Genomic DNA, 21,112 nt, shown 5'->3' on the forward strand with positions numbered 1-21,112 from the left:
TCACTGTGTGCAGTGCACCTTCGTTCAGTAGCCGCCCCTCTCCGAGCCTCAGTTCCCTCATCTGCAGGGTGGGGCTGCTGACCTCCCCGTGGGTTCCAGTGAGGAGCCCCGTGGGCCCGGCCAGGGAAAAAGGGAGCGATGGTGTCAGCTGGCTTGGTCCCTGTACTGGGCCATCATCTCATCGTCTACTTTCTCCAGCCCCATCTGGAAAGTGAGACAGGATCCCCTTTTTGTGGGAGGATGGGAAATAGATTAGGTTGGGGCTGGGGTCCGGGGGCCTGGGACTCAGGGAGGCGTCATTCGCTGACATGGCTAGACTTCATGGAGGACTGCCGTGCCAGCCAGTGCTAGACAGCACAACCTGAGCAAGGCCGGGAGTTACCTGGCCCAAGAAGGACTTGTGCTCGGTTTCCTGGCCTTGACCTCCATCCAGGCTGGCCTTGTGGAGGGAAGTGGGCCCAGGATGAGTCACTCACCACATACCCTCCCTGTGACTCAGAGATGCCGAAGGCTCAGCCCTGTCCTGGTATAGTCTGGGTACCTCCAGTATCCATTCTGTGGCTTGGACAAACAGGACAGAGGACAGTCAGCCTTGGGTGGGCAGAACATCCTCAGTACTCAGGACCCTTCCCCATTCAAGGTGGCTCCCGGCTTCCTGTCATAGCAGGAGTCTCCCTGCAGCACCCTTGCCTGGGCTCCTGGGCCCAGTGGAATGCTTGGCTTCACAGACAGCCTCTTGTCCAAAGCCGGCCCCTGGTGGTTGTGGGGGTGGGATGGGGGGAATTGGAGCAGCTTGACTTGGGGGCTGGCATGTCACCAGACTCAGGACCACTCAACATCGAGGTGATTTCCCCAGGCTCATAGTTGAAGTTCACCCTATCCCTCCTCCCAGCAGTGGGCAGAGAGCACTCAGCTGTGAGTCAGAAAGCCTGGTTTTTACTCCCCTTCCCCACAAAATGACCTGTCTAGTCTCTCCTGGCTTCACAGCATCTTGGAAGAGAGGATCACAGGGCTCACCAGCAGGAAGGGCGTAGAGGGTGAATCCCGCTTGGAAGGCAGCTGTCCCTCTAGGCTCCGCCTCTTCCTAGTTCTATCACCTCAGGCAAGTCACCTCACCTCTCTGAGCCTCAATCTTTGAGCCCAGTCCCTGCTGTGAAGCCTCCTCAGGACAGCAGATGTCACCTTCCTTGGGAAGCTCTTCCCTGCCCCCACCCTTGCTCTGCCCCAAGCCAAGCTGAATTCAAGATCACCCCAGCTCCCTGCACTTCCCCAGGCAGGGCTCTGTGCGCATTCTATTCTCGGAACTGCTTTATCACGTTTTCTCCCCTGGCCTGGGCTTTGGGAAGGCTGAGACAACTGTCCTGCTCACCACCGTCTCCCCAGCACTGGTCCGGATAAAGTGGGCAGAAGAGAATGTTCGTCAAGAGCAGGGGCCAGACCTGGTCGAACCCCAGCTCTGGCATGTCTAAGCTATGTGACCCTAGGCAGGGGACTTCTCCTCCCCTGCGTCCGTGAGGTGGGGGCAGCAGTAGAACCTAACCCCATCTGGCTCTCGGAGCTGTAAGTGCTTAGCAGCAGTGCCTGGAAGCTAATAGGTCCTTACGAAAGGTTAGTAGACAGACTCGCTATAGACACCCAGGCACTGCCCAGTTCCTCCATCAGGGCTTCTCGTGCTACCCCCGCCCCCAGCCTTCCACTGCACAGTGAGAGCCCCCAAGGCATGCTCTTGCTGGAGCAGAGCCGGATGGATACCCCAGCTCCCACCACCTATCCCAGTCTTGGAGGAAACAGGGGAAGCTGGGTCTTCTCTGGGCCTTCGCTGGGCCTTCGCTGGGCATCCTGCCATTGTGAATTCAGAACAAAGCTGCTGCCTTGTTCAGCCTCAGCTGCCAGGGGCCCCTCCCAGCCTCCCCAAGGGGCCCTTGGATTGTCATTCCAGGGGGCCAGGGCAAACAAGGACTCTTCAAACTTTCTACTCTGCTCCGAAATCTGCTTAGGGATGCCAGAAACTCACACTGTTCCTGCTTGATTGCAAATGTTTCCTGGAAATAACACAAAACACAATAGAGATCCATGGACGGTTTGGAGCACGCAAGAGCCCCAACGCTCAATGCTCAATAAACGCTCAATAAACATTTCTTGATAGTGGACATTGAGTTTGGTCTGGGTCCCATGTGGAGGAGATAATGAAGGGGCAGGGAAACCAGGGAAGAGCTATTGTTGTGGTCCAGATAAGCAGATGACAGTGGGGACAGAGTCTGACGTCCAGCACGTAGTAACATCAGTTGTATTGATTTGGGCAACAAATTATCCCCAGACATTATGGCTTAAAGCAACAAATATGAATGATCTCAGTTTCTGTGGCTCAGGAATTTGAGGATGGTTTAGTGGAATAGTTCTGGCTCAGGGTCTGCCAGGAGACTGTAGGCAAGATGGTAGGCAGGGCTGCACCCACGGGAAGGCTTGATGTGACTGCATCCACTTTCAGGATGGGTCCACTCACAGGGAGAGGCCGAGGTTCCCTGCCACGTGGGCCTCTCCACAGGGCTCCTGTGACATTGTGCCTGGCTCCCACCAGAGTGAGCGATTCAAGGCAGCAGGAAGCCACCATGTCCTTTTTGACCCAGTTTTGAAGATCATACCCATTTCTCTAATACTCTCATTTATTCTTTAATTCTAGTATCTTCATTTCTCTAATATCTTATTGGGTACAGATCAACCCCATCCAATGTGAGCATGAATACCAGGAGGAGGAGATCACTGAGGTTATCTCTGAGGCTGGCGACCACATCAGTGAATGCGGAGTGAGTGGTTGAGCAGGACTCAGCCTGAGGCCATGGGGAATTAATCTGGAAGCTTCCTGATCCAAAGTGGAATGTCTTGTCAGCCCCACCTCTGCATCCTCCCCGACAGAGTACCATGCAATCCTGGCTCACAGCAGGCACTTGGCGAATGTGCATGGTGATGGGCCCTGGCCAGGTGACTCAGTTGGTTGGAGTGTAGTCCTGTCTGTACACCAAGAGGTTGCAGCTTTGATCCCTGGTTTGGGTGCATATTAGAGTCAACCGATTGATATTTCTCGTGCACACTGATATTTTTCTCTCTTTCCCCCTTTCTCTCTAAAATCAATAAACATATCCTCAGGTAAGGTTTAAAAACAACCCATGGTGGTGGATTTCAGAGAGCCCCATCTGGGGCCTCGGTCAGTTGTTTCCACAATTGGAGGCTGGGGGGCACCTGCTTATGGCCACCACAGATGGCATTGTGGCTCCTATTCTACAGAGTAAGCAGAATTCCAGAAAAACTCCAGGGTGACATGAAGTCACAAAGCAGGATAAGAATCCACAACTCTTGACTCTCATCCTAAGCTCCTTCCCAGGTGATACAGATCCTCAGTCCAGGGATGGAAGTTGACAGATTCTTAGAGCATTTGGACCTAACAACCCAGGATAGGTAAACAGGGCTGTGTGCTTCAGGGTCAAGAGTTATCTGCCACTGGGATTTGTAATGAGATCACCATTTCGACAGAGGTCATTTAGGGAAATCCCCAGGGCCAACGGCATGTCCCTATTTATCTGACAGGGCATTATAAATTTCACAGACACTTCTCAAACCAAATTTAACTGACTTTAATTCACCATAAAGAAAGGAAGAGATTCTGCATTTTTGGAGCTGATAAGTTAGAGATTCATGAACTCAGAGGCCTGGGATTCCTGTTCCAAGTCAGTCTTTTGGGCTGTGAGGACCACGTCATTCTCCCCTACGAAGACAGACTTGCATCAAAACTCCAACATGACTTTCTTTTGAAATCCTGATCTCACCACATCCAATGCCGAATATAAAAAATATAACTTAGAAAGAAAGATCCAAAATTATATTTTCTCAACTATAAAAATATGCATAAAAGGAAGGAAATATACCCCAATACCAAAATGTTGACTTGGTTACTGTTTGAAGATAGTATTATAGATGGACCATGTTTATTTTCTTTTTCCCACAAATAAACATGCGGAAAAAGTCAATTGCTCAGGGTTCTGGTGCTGAAGCAGGTAGAGTAGGCATAGTCTGTCCCCCTCCCTAAATACTACTAAAAACCCTGGACAGAATGCATGGAGCAGCCAGCTGACAACTCTGAAGGAGAAATGGTAGGTGGACTGGGAAAGGAACCAGAACTTGAAGTATAAACAATCTGGTGGCAGGTTCCCTGTTTGGTTCCTGTATCTCTTGGCCCAGCCAAAAAGGCAGCGTGAATCCTGGAACTGTGCACTGGACACAAAAAGAACTCCAAGAAAAGCTTTGGCATTGTCTTCTGAGGAGTAGGAAGGGGGGCCCCCTCCCATCAGGACAGATAGAATGAGGGAAATCACCTTTTTTTCTTTTCCATCTGGCCCTGCCCCCAGACAAGCCTCTGACTGAAGTTGAAACTTGGCAGCAGCGGTGGCAGTGGCATCTGGAAAAGCACCTAAAATTCTGAGGGGAACCCTTTTCTCTGACCAAAAGAACAGTGGCCTGAAACGTATGTGTGCATAGGAATCTCCATTTCCTTTCTTCTCTCTTCATATTGTTACTTGGCCCCAGAGCAGATCTAGTCCCCAAACGTATGCAGCAGGGCACGGGGACTGAAGGCCCTGATTTCTAGCTGGGGGACCAGAGAATGAGTGCTCGTGACAACCGGAGAGTGGGAGGAAGGTCGTGGAGAGGAGGGAGCTTGAGAAATGGATCCCATAAAGCTGCCATGGGAATTGCTTGGCTCATATGGGTGGGTCCGACCCTGAACAATATTCCAATGACTTTGAGAACTAACCTTTCAGGTAGACGCCCAGATTTCAAACTGGCCCCCGGGTGGCACGAGCTTAAGACAGATCTGATTTACATGGAAAGTTTGGAAAACTGAACTGATGCTGGAACTCTGGTCCTGTTAAAAAAATGAAATTCAAGTGAGTGAATTTTTTTAAAGATCTTACTGGCTTTGTTCAACAATTCATGAACTGAGCAGCATCCAATCTAGCAGATAAAAAGGAGCTCCAATGAATTGTACAGAATAAAAGACCTTTATAGGCAAAGGGGAGCAGGAACAAGGAAGTCATTCTAAGGGAAAGAAATGGGTTTGTTAGCAAGGTTATTGGGGATGACAGGATCTATCGGGCAATTCCTGATTGATTGGTTTGAGATCACATTGCTGGGAGAGCTGAAACTGTAATTAGGTCTCGATTTGGTGCCATGGGGTTTAGTGTAAGTGACTCCATTTTGGACCTGCTGTCTTATTTTTAACAACCCACAGGAGGCAGATCAGAATTGAAGTGAAATGGGTCACCTCCTAAAACAAAACCTCAAAATGTTCCAAAGGATTTAAACAAGACCCAGAGTCTCAGAACATCACATTCAAATGTCCAGTATACAACCCAAAATTATTCCACATACAAAGAACCAAGAGAGTCTGAACACGAGAGATGACCCAGGTGTTGAAATTATCAGAAAAAAATCTTTAGAAATGAAAAGATAGAAAGTCTCAGCAGAGAAATAGGAGCTACAGAAAATAGCCAAATGGAACATTTTAAACCGAGAAAATAATAAAAAATTTTAAATATCTGGGTGGCAGAACAGACGACTGAGGAGCCTGTGAACTTGAATAGAGCAATAGAAATTATCTGTGATAGGCAAAATGCCTGCCCCTGCCAAAGATGTCCAAATAACACTTTTTGTGTTATTTGACATAACAAAAGGGACCCTGCAGACAAAACTGACTTTAAAATTGAGATTATCTTCATTTTCAACATGCTGAATCTAATTACAAGAATCCTTAAAAAGCTGAGAATTTTCTCTGGCTGAATTCAGCAGAAGAAAAAGTCAAGAGTTATTCAAAGCATGAGAAGGCCTCAACCCATCACTGTAGGAGATGGGCCACATGGAAATCACTAGAAGGAATGTGTCAGCTTTAGGCAAAAAGACCAGCCCCTCCCAGCTGATAGTAAGAAAATGGGGTCCTCAGTCCTGTGACTGAAAAAAGTGAATTCGGTCAACCACTTTAATGAGCTTGGAAGTAGAATCTTCCCCAGAGTCACCAGTAACAACAAAGTGCACTTCATTTTAGCCTTATGAAACTCCTTGGTTTTGGTCTTGCGAGAACCCAAGCAAATGACTCCGTCAACCTAACCTCTGACCCACAGAAATAATGGGTGTTCGTTCAGTCACTAAGTTTGTGGCAAATGTTATAGCAGCAAGAGAAAATGAGTACGTTATCCAGTATGAACAGCAGAGAGAAAAAATTTAAAACAATAAACAAAGTCTCAGGAACTGTTGGACAGTATCGAAAGGGCTAATGTTTGTCTCATCAAGGACAGAGAACCAGAGAACACGGTGGAGAAAACATGTAAGTAATAGCTGGGAGTGTTACTGTAGACAGTGAGTCGGAGCACTGATTTCAGGGCCTTCTGGGGGGGGCCACTCATTCATCCCGTCGGCACCTGCCCCTGTGGGCCCTGGTGGGTGAGCCAGTCCAGGCCACTGGCTCTGACAGCTGATGATCTAAATGAAGATTTTCTAGGGGAAGCTTGAAGTACGCTCTTTGCTTTAGGACCCCCAGGTCGCACCTAGATTAAATAAAACAAGAGCTCTGGAAAAGCTTTGAAGTCTAGGTGTCCTCTGAGGCAGGGTCTGAAAGGGTTTAAAACTTTTTTTCCACACGGGATGAGTTTTTGAAAGAACACTTTGTAACAGTAAAGAACTATGCACAGATGCAGGAAATTCCATTATGAGGATGGCGGTGCTGACTTGGACCAGGAGGACCACAGCATCAGTCATGACAAGAGCAGCCAGTTACTCTAAGCACCTACCATGTGCCAGGTGCTGTGCTAAGTCGTTGAATCTTCACGAGAACCCTGTGAGGAAAGGGCTGCCACTGTTGGGACAGATGAGGGAACAGGCTCCAAGAGGTCCAGGGTCACAGGGGGAGGGGGTGATGAGGCTAGGTTCGGGTCTGCAGCTCCAGTTTTCCAAGCCAAAGCCTGTGAGAGGAACCTCTGAGGCCCGATTCCAGGCCTCTCCACACGTGCCCCATACAAAACTTATGCCTCCCTTCAAGACTGGCAGGGGACTGTCAAGGGCACTTTGAGAACTCATCATGTACAGCAGCACTCAAAAAAGTTTAAAATTCTTTGATATGGTGGAATGCTTTCTTTGAAAATTATCTTATGTGTAAAGCCAGAAAACTGCCCCTGTGGTTAAAGGTGGGAGGCAGGGTTGGCCTGGGGCCCCGAGGGCTCCCAGAGCACTGCTGCGGTTATCCAGTAGGTTGGCCCTTCCTGTGAGAAGCAAGGAGGTGCCATGTTGCTTAGGGCTCTGGCTTTGGGTAAAGATCGTGGCAGACTCATTCCTGGTTAGTTGGTCTGGGGGAAGGCTGCAGGGTTCCAGTCATGCCATACACTTTGAGCACTGGTCTATCTGACCCAGGCACAACTTGCCCCACTCACTCTCCCCTCCAGCCAACAGCTGTGACCTGTCGCTCACAGGGTAGGAGACTTATCTTTACCATTTTCCATTTAGTGAGTTTAATCTTTAAAGATACAGATTACAAGAGTAAAAGCTACAGCACGCTTCCTTTTTTTTATTGCTCTGATAAAAGGCATCATCTGGTTGTTTCTGTATCACAAAAGGAGAATGTTTAAGTTCAGATGTTAGTGTAGGATCAGCGGCAGATCTGCACCTCTGACCCTGGTGCAGGAGCTGGTGTCGTGGCTCACAGCGGAACCATTAAATGGGCCTCCTTCTCATAGACATCAGGGATCAATCCCATAGAGGAGTTGACCATGTGCACGGTGTTCTTGCCAAATAGCTGGAACTCATAGTGGATGAGCTGCTCCCAAAAGCCATTGTTGGGCCGGATGATGGGCCGACAAGATTTGGTCCACGTGTGGGCATCCAGCAAGGACATGGCATGGTATTTCATGAGGTAGGCGAGGCAGAGGGCAGCTGAGCGGCTCACACCAGCCACACAGTGGAGCAGCGTGCGGCCCTGCTTCATCTCGACACTGTGGATGTGGTCAGCAATGGGGTCAAAGAAGTCACAGAGACGCGACATGGGTGTGTCAGCCACAGGCACCTGTACATACTGGATGTCCTCATATAAGGTATTCACCACCTCCACTGAGACATTGATGATGGAGGTGATGTGGTTGCTGGAGAGCATAAGTTTGTTGTTGGCAGCCGCCCCGTTGCTGATGTACAGGCTGCTGGTGATCTGTGAGAGGCCGCTGACTGAGGGCTGTTGGAACTGAACTGGGAATGTACTCGGAGGTGCTGTCATCAGGCCGGTGGGTCAGTGGCCAGTGAGACATAAAGGCTGCATCTTTCTGCTAGGCTGTGTCCATGGAAAACTGCAAGGAGGGAAAGAATGTTTAGAGGGCAAGAGCCCAGCTGGACCAGACCAACCCCAGGGGATTTCTGGGACATGGATGGATGGGCCTACAGCAGAATTCCCCAAGGTGGTCCTCTGACTATCACACTGGAATGACCCAGGGAACTTACTAAAAATGCAGATACCCAATTTCTTCCTCAAATCCACTGGGTAGGCTCTGGGCTGAGGAGCATGGATATACATTTCGGCCATGCTTTTCAGGAATCCTAATGTGCACTGTAGGACAAAGGACCAACCCTGAGCCTGGCACTGAAGGTGTTCCCACATTTTTATTTGGGCAGGCCAACTGCTGAGTCTTGACCTAACCACCTAGGCTCACACAGCCCTCTTTTCCCTTCTCTTCAATACCCTCCCTCCCCTTCCAGCCCCTCTAAGTGGGAACTCACGTGGTCCCCCTCCTCTTCTGACTTTATGCTCAAATCATGAGACTCTGAACCAGTGTCCTAAAACCAGAGCCCAATGTGCTGGGAGTCACTGGGGTATAAGAGAGAGAAGGGTCTTAGCTTCTCCTCTCCAAGAACCATTTCTTTGAAGAGACAACACGTGCCCATGTGCAACAGTTCTGCATCATTAGCCATGCTCCTACACCTTGCCTCTAAGGAGAGCCTGGGGAAGACTGTCACTGAAAGTTTCCTGGAGGCCAGCTTAAGGGACACCAGACCACCCCCAAATGGCAAGTGCAGAGAAGCAGAGGGGCTTCATGTAGGCACGCCACACTAGCATGATGCTGTGTACAGCAGAACTGTGGCATGTACTCCAGGGTGGGGCAGAACCTCCTGCCTTCTCCTAAGAAATCCCAGGCCTCTTACTCTACCAGCCTTGAACAAAGCTATAAAAATAGTACATCTTCACGTTTCACTGAAATTGGAGCATTTGGACTCAGAGCACCTCTCAAACCAAATGGCAGTTTTCACGTGGCACAAACAAATAAGGAGCTGAAGTTCTGTTCCCATGCTCAATATATTTCAGTGGCCGCACAGTCAGAGTGAAATGGAGCCCTTTAGCTTGGCTGTCAAGGCCGTTTATGCCTTGGATCCTGCCTATCTCTTCACCTTCGTATTGGCCTTCCCTGTGTCCTAAAGGGCCTCAGCTGGGCTGAGCCGCTTGCAGTGCCACAGGGATATCTGGTCCTCTCTGGCCTTGGCTGCTCTCAGTCTCTTTCCTTACAAGGTTGTCAGATCCTAATCTGTTACCTTCAGCAGAGGACTGGTGAACCGGCATTAGCCAAGGATCAGTTCCAGAGGGAGATCTTCCAGGATCACAACCCTCTCCTACATCTGATCAAGTCCGTGCTTCAGGCTTTCTAAGCCCCATGTCTTCTCCTTAACACTTCCTGAAGATGCGGTTTTGCCTTGATCTGGGAGTTCTATTGCAACATCACTGTGTCTATCTTCACTCCTGTTGTGTAACCAGTGCCAAGCTCTGGGTCCCTACAAGTAGCTGCTTGATGAGTATTTTTTGAATAAAGGAATGTTTTCCAACCATGACTCTGCCTTCTGAGAAGACTTCTGGAAAGAATGATTTCTCTGGCTATATTTCTCTAGAATTTTGGGGAGGGGTTGGGTGGAGGGGAGTGTGGTTCTCAGGCTGTTGGAGAGGAAGGACAAAGGCTGCATAGGCAAATCCTACCTATTAATGCTCCAGAATCAAATGTATCAGGCTCACCCCAGGAGCAGCAGATGGGGCTGGTTTGTCCTTTCAAAAAAAAAAAATCCTCCCTCCCCCAACCCAGTTGGAAGCCTTTATGTTCAGGATCTTTCTCGTCCAAAAACCTAGAGAGAAGTGGACTGATGCCCTCCTCCCTTAGTGCCCAGTGCACAACAGGAATAGGGGAGACTGCTGTTCAGCACAGTGGCAAAAAGTTGCAGGATACTGCTCTCGAGCGTGAGGTTCGTGATGGCAGGAGAGTAGTATTCATTAGGTGCTGGGGATACTACAATGTACACAACAGCCATGGCCCTGTGTCTCACAGAGCTCACAGCATAGTGGGAGTCAGACATTAAACAATTACAGGTGCAACCCAGTTGAAAAATAGGGGTAACGGTGTCTACCTTAGGAGGATCTTCTAATGATTAAATGAGGTAACCCAGGTAAAGTATTTAACACAGACCCTGGCACTGAGAGAGCCTTCTAGAAATAATAACTATTCTTGCTCTTGTTCAGAAAGTTAAAATGCTGGGCATTAAGCAAGTGAAGACTAAAGAAATATACTTCTAGCCCAGGGCTAGGAAGTTGCAAAGGTCACCTGAAGAAATGACACAAAGAACGTTTAGAGTGAGGGGGCGGGAGGTGGAGAAACAGCAACTCCACTGCTGCTCAGTTTCACCGTTTTATAGCCTACAAAGCCTTTGGTTTCCCTTCTCTGGTTCCATCTTCAAAGCAACATAATAGGCCCATGTCTGGAGTTAAAATGTACATTTTACACATGGGGAAAGTAAGGTAGGGGAAAAGGACCTGTCCCCCTGACCGGTGTGCCGCAGTTGGTGGGGCATCGTCCAGCAAAGAGAAAGGACCCTGGTTTGATTCCGGGTCAGGGCACAGGTCTGGGTTTCGGGCCAGGTCCCCAGCTGGGGACCTGTGAAAGGCCATAGATCGTGGTTTCTCTCACACGTGGATGTTTCTCTCTTTCCCTCTCCTTTTTCCTCTAAAATAAAAATTTTAAAGGACCTGTCTAGGGTCACAAAGCAGGTCCGAAAGCCAGTCCTCCTGGTCTCATTATGTGTGGGGAAAACTCGGCAAACGCCGTGGGGTGTTTGTTAATTCTGGGTTATACACGAGGAACAAAGTCCACTGGTTGACAGGACCAATGCGCCACTTCCAGATGAGAGCCAGATAGGTTTCCTGGGAAGGGGCATTGTAATGGGCTTCCTCATCTGCTGGGTTTCAAGACCTAGATGGTCTTACCTCACTCCCGCTGGCTCGAGGGCAGATTCGTTCAGGAAGCAACCGCTCCCAAAGACTCGGACGGGGATCTCGGGGAGAGAGAAGACGGGTCACGCACGACCTGGGAGCCACAGTCCTTGGAGGCCAGGTGCTCTGGTTTCCCTAGTGATGGCCCCTAGCCTCAGGGAAGAATTCGCCGTGCCTAGCCTTCGGAGAAACCTCGGCCTGGTCTCTCAACCTTGGAGTTGCCCCGCCCGCACTCCCCCAATTACCCGCCCCAAGATCACACGCCGGGGCCAGAGCGCCCTACTCAGCAGGCACAGCCCATTCCATTGGCCTAGCCCGTCTCCATGGCAATTGCCGGGCCACGCCACGGCAGTCGCCGAGGGACAATCTTCGTTTCCTCCGCCTTTTGGGCGCCGGGGGCGTTGGCTCCTCCTTGTCCCGCCCCATTCTCGTCTCCGGAGCAACGGGCTGCCCTCCGGTCACTACCCCTGCTCACCGCGCCTCTTTGCCGGTCCACCCAGAATGGCTTTCAGTCTGGCTCCTAAATCGTTCTCTGACGTGGAGTACGAGATTGCCCAGCAGCAAAAACCCTCGGTCTCATGGAACTTAAGTTTGCCCACGGTCAATACGGCCGCCATCCAGACGAACCCCAGTTCTGGCACCTATTCGGCCTCAGCCATTTTCTGGCGCCGTAAATTCAGCCCCGAAATCAGCTTAGGGACCCAGCCGCACGTCGTCTTCCTGCGCCCGCGGACCTCGCAGCTGCTAGTGCTTTTCAGGTGCGGCCCGGGTGCCCGGAGCTGTTGTCAGACACCTCGGGGGAGCCGAACTCCCCCGCACTTCGGCCCCCTCAGCCGGCCCCTGGAGTCCCGGCTGTCTCTCCCAGAGTCCGGCTCTCCTTGACCCCGTGCCTCACAGCCCCGGGCGCCGGCTCCTTCCCGGTTGAGCTCTTAGCACTGCCGGGAGCCTGAGTCCCCTAGGCCCTGACTCCGGGGAGAAACCGGAAATCCCATATCCCACCCACCCACCCAGCAGGCTTAATCTGGCAGTCCTGACGTCGCGTAGTCCAGGGGTCCCCAGCGCCCTTTGGACCGAGCCTTGAACTTCTTAGAGCCCAGCGAGGCTCAGGTCCCCTCCTCTCCTCAGCCTCTGTGTTCTCCAGGGGCCCTGGGAAAACTCCAGTGCCCTGGGCTCGGCCTCAGTCTGGCTTCAGTCCCCAGAGAGAAAGCCTTCAGTTCCCTCAGCCTGGCCTTGGCTCCCAGAGACCCCAATTTCTCCTCCCCACTTCCATTTTACACCTCCCGCCAGCATGCTCCAGGGTCCCACAGAGGCCTTGCTTTGGAAAACAATTTGGTTCAAAATAACCATTTATTACTCGAAAGGAAGTATTTCCAGTCACTGCCTTTTCCTTCCTTCCCAGGAAGTACTGGTAAATTTGGTGCACCACTAAATAGGTAAACAGTATTTTATGTCTTTAAACATTTTTAATGTTTTTTTTTTTAAACAGGATTTGGGGGACTTTTGTATGTGACATCTCAATCTCTAATCATCACCTCGTGCCTTTGGTGTCTGAAAATTGTAAATGGGAGATTAGGGCCATTTACTTCCACTAGTTCGTAAGAGTAAAAACTGTGAATCCAAATTGGCTGCAAATGAATTAGAAAAAAAATTTTAATCCTTCGAAACGTTTCCTTTTAACTATTGTGGGTTTTTTTGTTATATGAAAGTAGTATACAATTATTATAAAAAAATTCATACAAGACAAATCAATATGAATGACCAGAGACAATCACTGTTACTATTTTGTATATTATTCCGGATCCATTCATATATGTTTTTACTACTACGTACTTACACATTTTTGGGGGGAGGAATGTCACCAAAAAGTTCACTATTTTGTAGCCTGCTTTTCTCACCACTTCATACAATATGAATATCTGGTTCATTCATAACTGCAGAGTGTTTTATTGAATGGCCTAATCATAATGCATTCAGTTGCTTCCCTGCTGTACATTTAATTTCCACATTTTAGAAAGAAAATATGAGCAATTCTTTTGAAATGGGTAACAATATTTAAAGGTGCATAATTGCAAAACCACTTTGTGTTGTAACCAAATGATCAAAAAGTGAAAAGTCAGTCTCTGATATTATCCACTTTTGACCAGTTCCTCATTTTGACCAAATCCTTATCTCTAGTTTTACCTGGCTCCTTGTCACTCCACCCCACCCCATCCCATGCCACCTCATCTTCTATGTTTCATCTTCTACGTTTCATCTCCTCAAACATTTGTCCTTCCCATACTTCTCTCACTTTGACATTTTCCAAACCTTTGCTCTTAGAATTCCCCTATTAACCAACCTAACCTCTGCCCAAACTCTTTATTTTCTTTTTTCCTGTCTCTTCGCCCCAGAGCCCCCTTAGACCTGGACTCTGGAGCAAGTATGCCCACCTCGGCTCCCCTCAAATTCAGCCCTTTGAACCCAACCCTACAACTTTTGCTCCTCTTCTTTGAGACCCCCGTTTCCCACTTCATCCTTCAGTTTTGCTTAAAAATGGCTGCTCCAGTGGACAGTTCTGAGTCCTTGCCGGCACTTCCTTTGTGGACTGCTCTTTCTACTTCCTTTTCAGGATGGCTTTTCCTCTCAGCATCCAAGAAACTACTCCTTTTGCACACATTTTCCATAAGAAGAAACCTAAGCCTCCCTTGCTCCTCTGACAATTATGGTAGAGCTGTGCCTCTCCCCAGAAACCTGTGAGGCCTCAGCAGCTACCCCAGGACCCCATCATATCAGGCCCCAGCCATCTCAACCTGTACCACCTTCCTCTGCCCCTTTCAGCTTAATGAATTCCAGTGAAGCAGCTGTGACAAAATTTTTACCCAAGAGCCACTTATCTCGGGTGATTATTCGTGACAACCTCAATGCACAACGACTCTATGAGATGGAGGTAAAGTCCTCAAAATCTTTTGTGTTGTTGGAGGGTATTAGTGGCTTGACCCACATTTATTTCACTCTCACTGATCCTTGGGGGGAGGTCACAGATCTTAGAGGTGGTAGGGAGCCACCATGGCGCTCTAATGCAAGTCCCATTTTCCAGAGGACACGGAGACCCCGAGTTACTGATTTGCCCAGAGTGTCACAGCTGTTCCTAGGCTGAGGGAGCCTGGGAAAAGGATTTCATGTTTTGGCTCAAGTGACAATTTTTTCCCCCCTCAAAGCACATTATTGCCCTGGCTGGTGTGACTCAGTTGGTTGGAGGGTTGTCTGGTGGACCAAAAGGTTGTGGGTTTGATTCCTGGTCAGTGTACATGACAGGATGGTGGGTTTGATCCCCAGGAGAGTGTGAGAGGGCAACCAATCAATGTTTCTCTCTCTCCCCCCTTCCTCTCTCTAAAAGCAATGAAAAAAAAAATGTCCTTGGGTCAGGATTAAAAAAAAAAAAGCCCATTACCTTTCTATTCAGGGAATCCATGAATGGATTCCTATTATCTCCCATAAAAAGGAGTCTTGGGTACTAGAGCTTGAAATGGCATCAACACGGTTCAGTCAGTTTTTTCCTTTAGGGATTATTCCCCATTTTTCATAAAAGAATTGAGGATCTACTAGTTTTTGCTTACGGACAACTAGGGTTTGACCTAGTTGAGCTGCTGCCCCCTTCGTTAGTCTGTCTAGCTTCCCTCCATGTTCCAGGGCCAAATCTGGATGGGCCCATGGGATTCGGGACCACAGAGACCAAAAGAAGAGTAGAGACCTGGTTGGTAAGCTCCCTCTGCTAAACTTCCAGCTACCTGCTGTAGTCGAAATAGGGATGGGCAGGCCAGCTTTGTGTGACCTTGGGAAATCACATTTCTTTCAGTCCTCTCTTTTCTCCTTTGTAAAATAGGATCTATTAGGATTCTCTCAGTTGCCGGTAACACAAACTGAAGTTGAGCTAGTTCAAGCAAAACAGAGAACCACGAGTTCACATTATCGAAGATGGGTAGGGTAGGGTCACGATGTTTGGGATGAAAGAAGCCAGGGCTCCAATACCAATGGACATGTCTCCACTCTCCCTCTTCATCTCCTTTTCTGCTTCTTTCTGCATGTTGGCATCATCCTCAGGCTAGCTGTCTGTGGCCTCCTCGGGGAGTGTGGCCACAGGAAACTGGCCTGTAGCCCAGAAAGGAAATGGAGTGCTTTCACTGTTGCTGGAGTTAGACAAATCCTGGGAAAGGACTCCAGTTGGCCCAGATGACCCATCCCGGCACCAATGACTGTGGCCAGGTGGTGTAGACCACTTAGACTGGCCCAGGAGAGGTTGGGTCCAACTTCTATAACCAGTGGGTAGGGGGTATTATACCTTTGGCAAGCAGGGTATCTCCAAGATACCGTCACTGGAAACTCTCCCAAGTTTTATGTGTACCAGAGGGCTGTGCCATCCAGGAGTTCTTTTTTTTTTTTTCAATTTTTATTTTATTTTATTTTTATTGATTATGCCATTACATTTGCTCTATTCCCCCCTCCCTTCCCCTCCACCCTGCATACCCCTCCCCCACCATTTCCCCCTTTAGTTCATGAACATGTGTCTCAAATTCTTTAGATTCTGTATTTCCCCTACTATTCTTACCCTCCCCCCATCTATTTTCTATCTACTGTCTATGCTACTTATTTTCTGTACCTTCTCCCCCCTTCCCCTCCTCCCACTCCCCTGTTGCTAACCCTCCATGAGATCTTCATTTCTATGGTTCTGCTCCTGATCTAGCTATCCTCTTAGTTTGCTTTTGTTTTAGGTGTGGTTCTTAATAACTGTGAGTTTGCTGTCCTTTCACTGTTCATCTTTTTTATCTTCTTTTTCTTAGGTAAGTCCCTTTAACATTTCATATAATAAGGGCTTGGTGATGATGAACTCCTTGAATTTGGTCTTATCTGAGAAGCACTTTATCTGTCCTTCCATTCTAAATGAAAGTTTTGCTGGGTAGAGCAATCTTGGTTGTAGATCTTTGGTTTTCATGACTTGGAATACCTCTTTCCAGCCCCTTCTTGCCTGTAAGGTCTCTTTTGAGAAATCAGCTGACAGTCTGATGGGAACTCCTTTGTAGGTGACTGTCCCCTTAGCTCTTGCTGCTTCTAGGATTCTCTCCTTCATTTTAATCTTGGCTAATGTAATTATGATGTGCCTTGGTGTGTTCCTTCTTGAGTCCAACTTCTTTGGGACTCTCTGAGCTTCCTGGATTTCTCGGAAGTCTATTTCCTTTGCCATCTTGGGGAAATTCTCCTTTATTATTTGTTCAAATAATTTTTCAACTGGTGGTTGTGCCTTTCCCCCCTTCTGGTACCCCTATAATTCGGATGTTGGAACGTTTAAAGATGTCCTGGAGGTTCCTAAGCTTCTCCTCATTTTTCTGAATTCTTATTTCTTCATTCCTTTCTGTTTGATCATTTTTTTCTTCCGTCTGGTCCTCTCCCTTGATTTGAGTCCCAATTTTCTTTCCATTACTATTGGTATCTTTTGTATTAGCATTCATTTCAATTAATTTAGCTTCCATATGTTTCTCTAATTTGTGACTGAAATCAACCAGTTCTGTAAGGATCCTTATAACCAGTGTTTTGAACTGTGCATCTGAAAGACTGGCTATTTCCTCATCACTTAGGTCTATCGGTTCTGGGGCTCTGAGTTGTCCTAGAGCCATTTTTGGTCTATTCGTGCTGTTAAGTGAGCGGAGCGAAGCCTTAGTTGTTTACCAGGACGGGGCGACCCAGGTCGCTGGTTTGTGACACTGTGTGTGGGGGCGGGGTCAGAGAGGGAGCAATGGCGTTCCTCTCCGCTAGCCCAGCGCATCCAGTCACTCACACGCCTCGGGCTTGCTTATCCGATCCTAATTGTGCGAGCCTGCTGCACCGCGCGGGTTTCCCTTCTCACTGGTTTCTCTGCACGTAAATGTGCTCGCCCGACCGACCCACCGCGCCTCTTCCCTGTGCGCTCCGGCAGCCAGCTCGCTGGCGATCAGCGCTCTCGGTTGCCTGCACGCACCGCGCACCGCCCCGGGAATTTTTTCTTGCTAACCTGCTCCGCTGCTGGCCTCGCTCCTCGTACTGGTCCAGCCGAGTATCTAGTTGTCCTTTGGACTCCGTATTGTCGATTTTCCGTGTGGCTTGGTTGTGACTGCTGTTAAAAATAGTTGTTCTTAGATTTGGTTGTGCACAGAGGTGAGGTGGATCCTCCACCTACTTCTCCATCTTGGCGGAAGTCCCAGGAGTTCTTTTAAAGCTGAATTGAGCCCTTGTGTATCTTATGTGTTCAACATTCAGTAGGTATTATTACCCCATTGAAGAGTTCAGGAAACTGAAATTCAGAGAGATAGAGTAACTTCACCAAGGTCACAGGGTGCATCATCGCAGAATTGCAAACCTGGGTCTGACTGACCGTGGTGCAGGATGGTCTCCCTTAAGGTCCCGGACTGTCTTCTTGGGTGTAGACCCAGGGGGTTGCTGAGGGCCCATCTTGTAGGAACTCAGCAGAGTTGAAGCTTGAGTGGCAGCGTGGCAGTGTTTCTGTCTTCCGCCCAAAGCGCTCACTTTAGGGGAAGAGGCAACTTTGACCAGCCACTGATTTCTCAGGATCTTAAGATGTAGTGTCTTGGGAATCCTCTGAGCACACTCTGAGAACAATGAGGCTGATATCTCTTCTCATCCTTAGTTGAAAGAGGGCCATGGCTTTCAACTGGGGATCCCTTAGGGGACATTGGCAATGTCTGGAGACATTTTTGGGAGCACAAGTAAGAGTGCTTGTGGGTGATGTTAGTAACATTTAGTAGGTAGAGGCCAGAGATGCACAGGGCAGCTCCCCACCACAAAGAATTACCTGGCCCTAAGTGTCAACAGAGTCAAGGCTGAGAGACACTGATCCATAGTAAAAGTCAAGCTCAAGGTGAGATCATTGGCTTAGGCCCAAAAACCTGCTGTCACAGGGGTGAACTATTAGAAAATAGTGATACAAAGCAGCCACTTAACTTCTCAATGGCTGTATCAGCATCGACTCAGATACATGATAAAAATATAGATTCCTGGGCCCCATTCAAACCTCAGCTAGAATCTCTGGGATCTATATTTTTATCAAGTAACTGAAAGGGATTTGCACCATGTCCTTTGGTGTCCATATTTTCTGCCACCCACTCTCCCTCTTTATTCTTTGCTCCCAAGATCCACTCAGGTACCAAATCTTTGTGTCAAATAATTGTGACAACATTGGCCTCATGGAGCGCTCCTTTGCTTATATTGTGTGCATTTTGAGACAATGTTGGTGCTTAGAATCCCTAGGTGAGTTTGTTAAAGTGTGGACTCTCAGGATTACCTCCCGCCTGGGGAGTAATGCTCAACACTTCCCAATCCTTCAAAACCCAACCCTCCCCCACAATTTATATGCCAAGTCTCCATGAGGCTTTTCTTGCTCTCTCCCTTCTTTGAACTTGATGCTTTTTAAAGGAATGTATCACTCTTTACCTTGCTTAGAAATATTTGGGCATGTGCCTCATCTTCCTGACTATGTTGTAGTTTCTGTGAGGACATGCAGCTGATTTTTTCTTCATATCCTCTCCACAGCTAGCTCATTGGGATAAATAAATGAATAAGTAAATAAGATAGTGGATGGGACATGCAGAGTATATTGTTTTATTGGGGACATGGCAAAAATGAAATAATAAAAGAAAAAAGTAGAGTTCAATGTGATGTAGGAGACGTCTCACACAATTGTGGGAAGCACTAAATGAGTAGTAGGGAATGGTGACAGGAGTTAAAGAATGGGAAAGGGAAGGAACAAATGTACCTGTGCGCCACACCCTCCCCCAACTCTTTCTGACCAGTCTTCAAAGAGAGGTAGCAAGGTCAAAATCAGGGTCCTAGGCTGCATACTGTCAGAAGGTACCCTAGGAGTTATCTCCCTCAATGCCCACATTTTACAAATAGGGAAACTGAGGTTCCCTGGGAGTCAAATTATTGATGGAACATTGGATGCAGCTGGCATGTCCCCCCCCCCCGTTCCCCGACCCCCACCGCGTTGGAGCAACACAGATGTCTCTCTTGTGGTGTAGTTTCTTTATTCTAACCGCATCTTTTTTTTTTTGTAAGATTAAAGCTGCAGAAAAGACCAAGAAAAAGATGAGCCATTTGCATGACCACCTGAAAAAAAAGTTCATGATGGACCAGATCAGAAAGCTGGGGCGTTGGAAACGGGAGTCCATGAATATGAGGCAGTACCTGGAAAGCTACGGAGTAGCAAGGTCACTGAATTCTAACAGGAAAGCCAGCCGCTCTAGTCAAGGCAGTTTATCTGCCCAGAGACCATGAAAACACCCGACTGACAGGAGGAGATGATGTGGGAGCTAGCCAGCTAACACCATCGTAGAACAATAAACGGAGACCATCAGGCAGTGGAGCGCAAAAAACCCTGCAATTCTGATATTTCTTGCCCTGCCCCGTTCCCTCTGTTCTGGTGAAGGAGATCGTGATAGTCCCCTTGCTGCCTGAGTGGAGGGGGCTTAACTAAGCCAGCTCTCATGGTCAAAGCAAAGATGGACCTTCAGTACTCACATGTCTGAGGTGGAATGCCAGGCCGGGGGCACTGGGACAATGGGAAGGGCTCTGTAATGCCTAGCTTTCATTCCAGTGGTAAGGAGGTCAGGGTGGGGGATTAGATAGACCTAGGTCAAGTGCTATTTCTCTGTCAGCAATGTGACTTTGTAAACTCTCTGAACCTGTTTTCTTATCTGAAAGAATGGGGGAGTAACGAGGGACTACGTCCAAGTGCCTGGCCCAGGGCTCATCATTTCCAATGGCTCTCATCGGGATGGCTTCACTTGGCTCCCAGTCTCTCCAGTCCCCACTCCCTGGCCTGCCTGCTGTCCCAACTGCACCCCAATTGTTCCCCATGTTGTGCCTTTGCACAGGTCCCTTCTCTAGAATGTCTCTTTATCGTCCCCAAGGCACTCAAGAAACACATCCTTTAAGGCTTATCTCAATGCTGGTTCCCCCGTAAAGCTGCTCTGATCTTCTGCCTCTTGCCTGCCCCTTATCCCACCATGTCTAAACTACATGGGTTTCCCCTCCCCTCTGAACTTGGATTACCTGTGGTGGCTTCACTCTGCCTTGTGTGGTACCTGTGTGGATAATTGTCCCAAACTCCTGATTAGATTGTACAGTCCGAGAGCAGGGACGGAAGATCCTCCAAGATCCAATTCAGGCCTCTTTGTGACATTTCCCCCGACCTGGTCCCAATGGAAAAGGCCACTCCTTCCTGTGCCCTGCAGACACTTCTGTCTGCACCAAGCATGTGGTTGGCTATTTCTTGTTTGCTCCCTGTTTCCCTCACCACACTGTGAATGTCTTAATGGCATCTCTGTAACCTCACTGCCTCGTAAACAGGGTAGTCAGTGTTTTTTTTTTTAATAAATTACTCTCTTACTCCTTTTTCTGTTACAGTTTCAGCACAGTGCACAGAGTAAGAGCCTGGTACATATTTTTCAAGTTAACAAACTCCTCTCATTTTACAGATGAGGAAACAGAGGCCCAGAGAGGTGACCTGACTCGCCCAAGGTCACAACAAGTCAGTGGCAGAGAACTAGAAACAGGTTTCCCAGCTGCTGTGGTGTGGTCATTCTGCATCGCCACCACTGCTAGGTAAGGACCTCAGTCCTCTTGGTGGCTTTCAGAAGTCTTCCTTTACCTGTCCTCATCCTCATTACGCCCTTTCAGCATTGCCGCCTGGCCATTCGGCAGGCTTTCCTCTGAGCTCGGTCTTGGTCCCCAGCGATGGGACCCGGAAGGGACGGGCAGCCA

At 48.6% G+C, this 21,112-nt stretch overlaps 2 protein-coding genes across 2 annotated transcripts; one reads left to right on the forward strand and one right to left on the reverse strand.

Annotated features, from left to right (window-relative positions):
- Nucleotides 1–7,547: 7,547 nt before the first annotated feature.
- Nucleotides 7,548–11,784, reverse strand: DUSP18 (dual specificity phosphatase 18). Its single transcript, XM_037166812.2, has 2 exons — nt 11,318–11,784; nt 7,548–8,372 (listed from the first exon to the last, which is right to left on the reverse strand). Exon 2 carries the CDS (start codon nt 8,300–8,302, stop codon nt 7,736–7,738), a length of 567 nt encoding a protein of 188 aa, XP_037022707.2. The 5' UTR covers nt 8,303–8,372; nt 11,318–11,784; the 3' UTR covers nt 7,548–7,735.
- Nucleotides 11,753–19,747, forward strand: CUNH5orf52 (chromosome unknown C5orf52 homolog). Its single transcript, XM_037166811.2, has 3 exons — nt 11,753–12,081; nt 14,141–14,249; nt 19,406–19,747. The coding sequence occupies exons 1-3, from the start codon at nt 11,825–11,827 to the stop codon at nt 19,622–19,624; spliced, it is 585 nt and encodes a 194-aa protein (XP_037022706.1). The 5' UTR covers nt 11,753–11,824; the 3' UTR covers nt 19,625–19,747.
- The last annotated feature ends 1,365 nt before the right edge of the window (nt 19,748–21,112 follow it).

Source organism: Artibeus jamaicensis, unplaced genomic scaffold (genome assembly GCF_021234435.1).
Source record: "Artibeus jamaicensis isolate MK-2021 breed Jamaican fruit bat unplaced genomic scaffold, CSHL_Jam_final contig_525, whole genome shotgun sequence".
In the NCBI taxonomy this organism is placed as follows: domain Eukaryota; kingdom Metazoa; phylum Chordata; class Mammalia; order Chiroptera; family Phyllostomidae; genus Artibeus; species Artibeus jamaicensis.

Excerpts from the sequence above, each read along its gene's own strand:
- DUSP18 (XM_037166812.2), bottom strand. The coding sequence starts at position 8,302 with ATGACAGCACCTCCGAGTACATTCCCAGTTCAGTTCCAACAGCCCTCA.
- CUNH5orf52 (XM_037166811.2), top strand. The coding sequence starts at position 11,825 with ATGGCTTTCAGTCTGGCTCCTAAATCGTTCTCTGACGTGGAGTACGAG. Across the intron at positions 12,082-14,140 it reads CAGCTGCTAGTGCTTTTCAG|CTTAATGAATTCCAGTGAAG; the intron begins GTGCGGCCCGGG and ends TGCCCCTTTCAG. Across the intron at positions 14,250-19,405 it reads AACGACTCTATGAGATGGAG|ATTAAAGCTGCAGAAAAGAC; the intron begins GTAAAGTCCTCA and ends TTTTTTTGTAAG.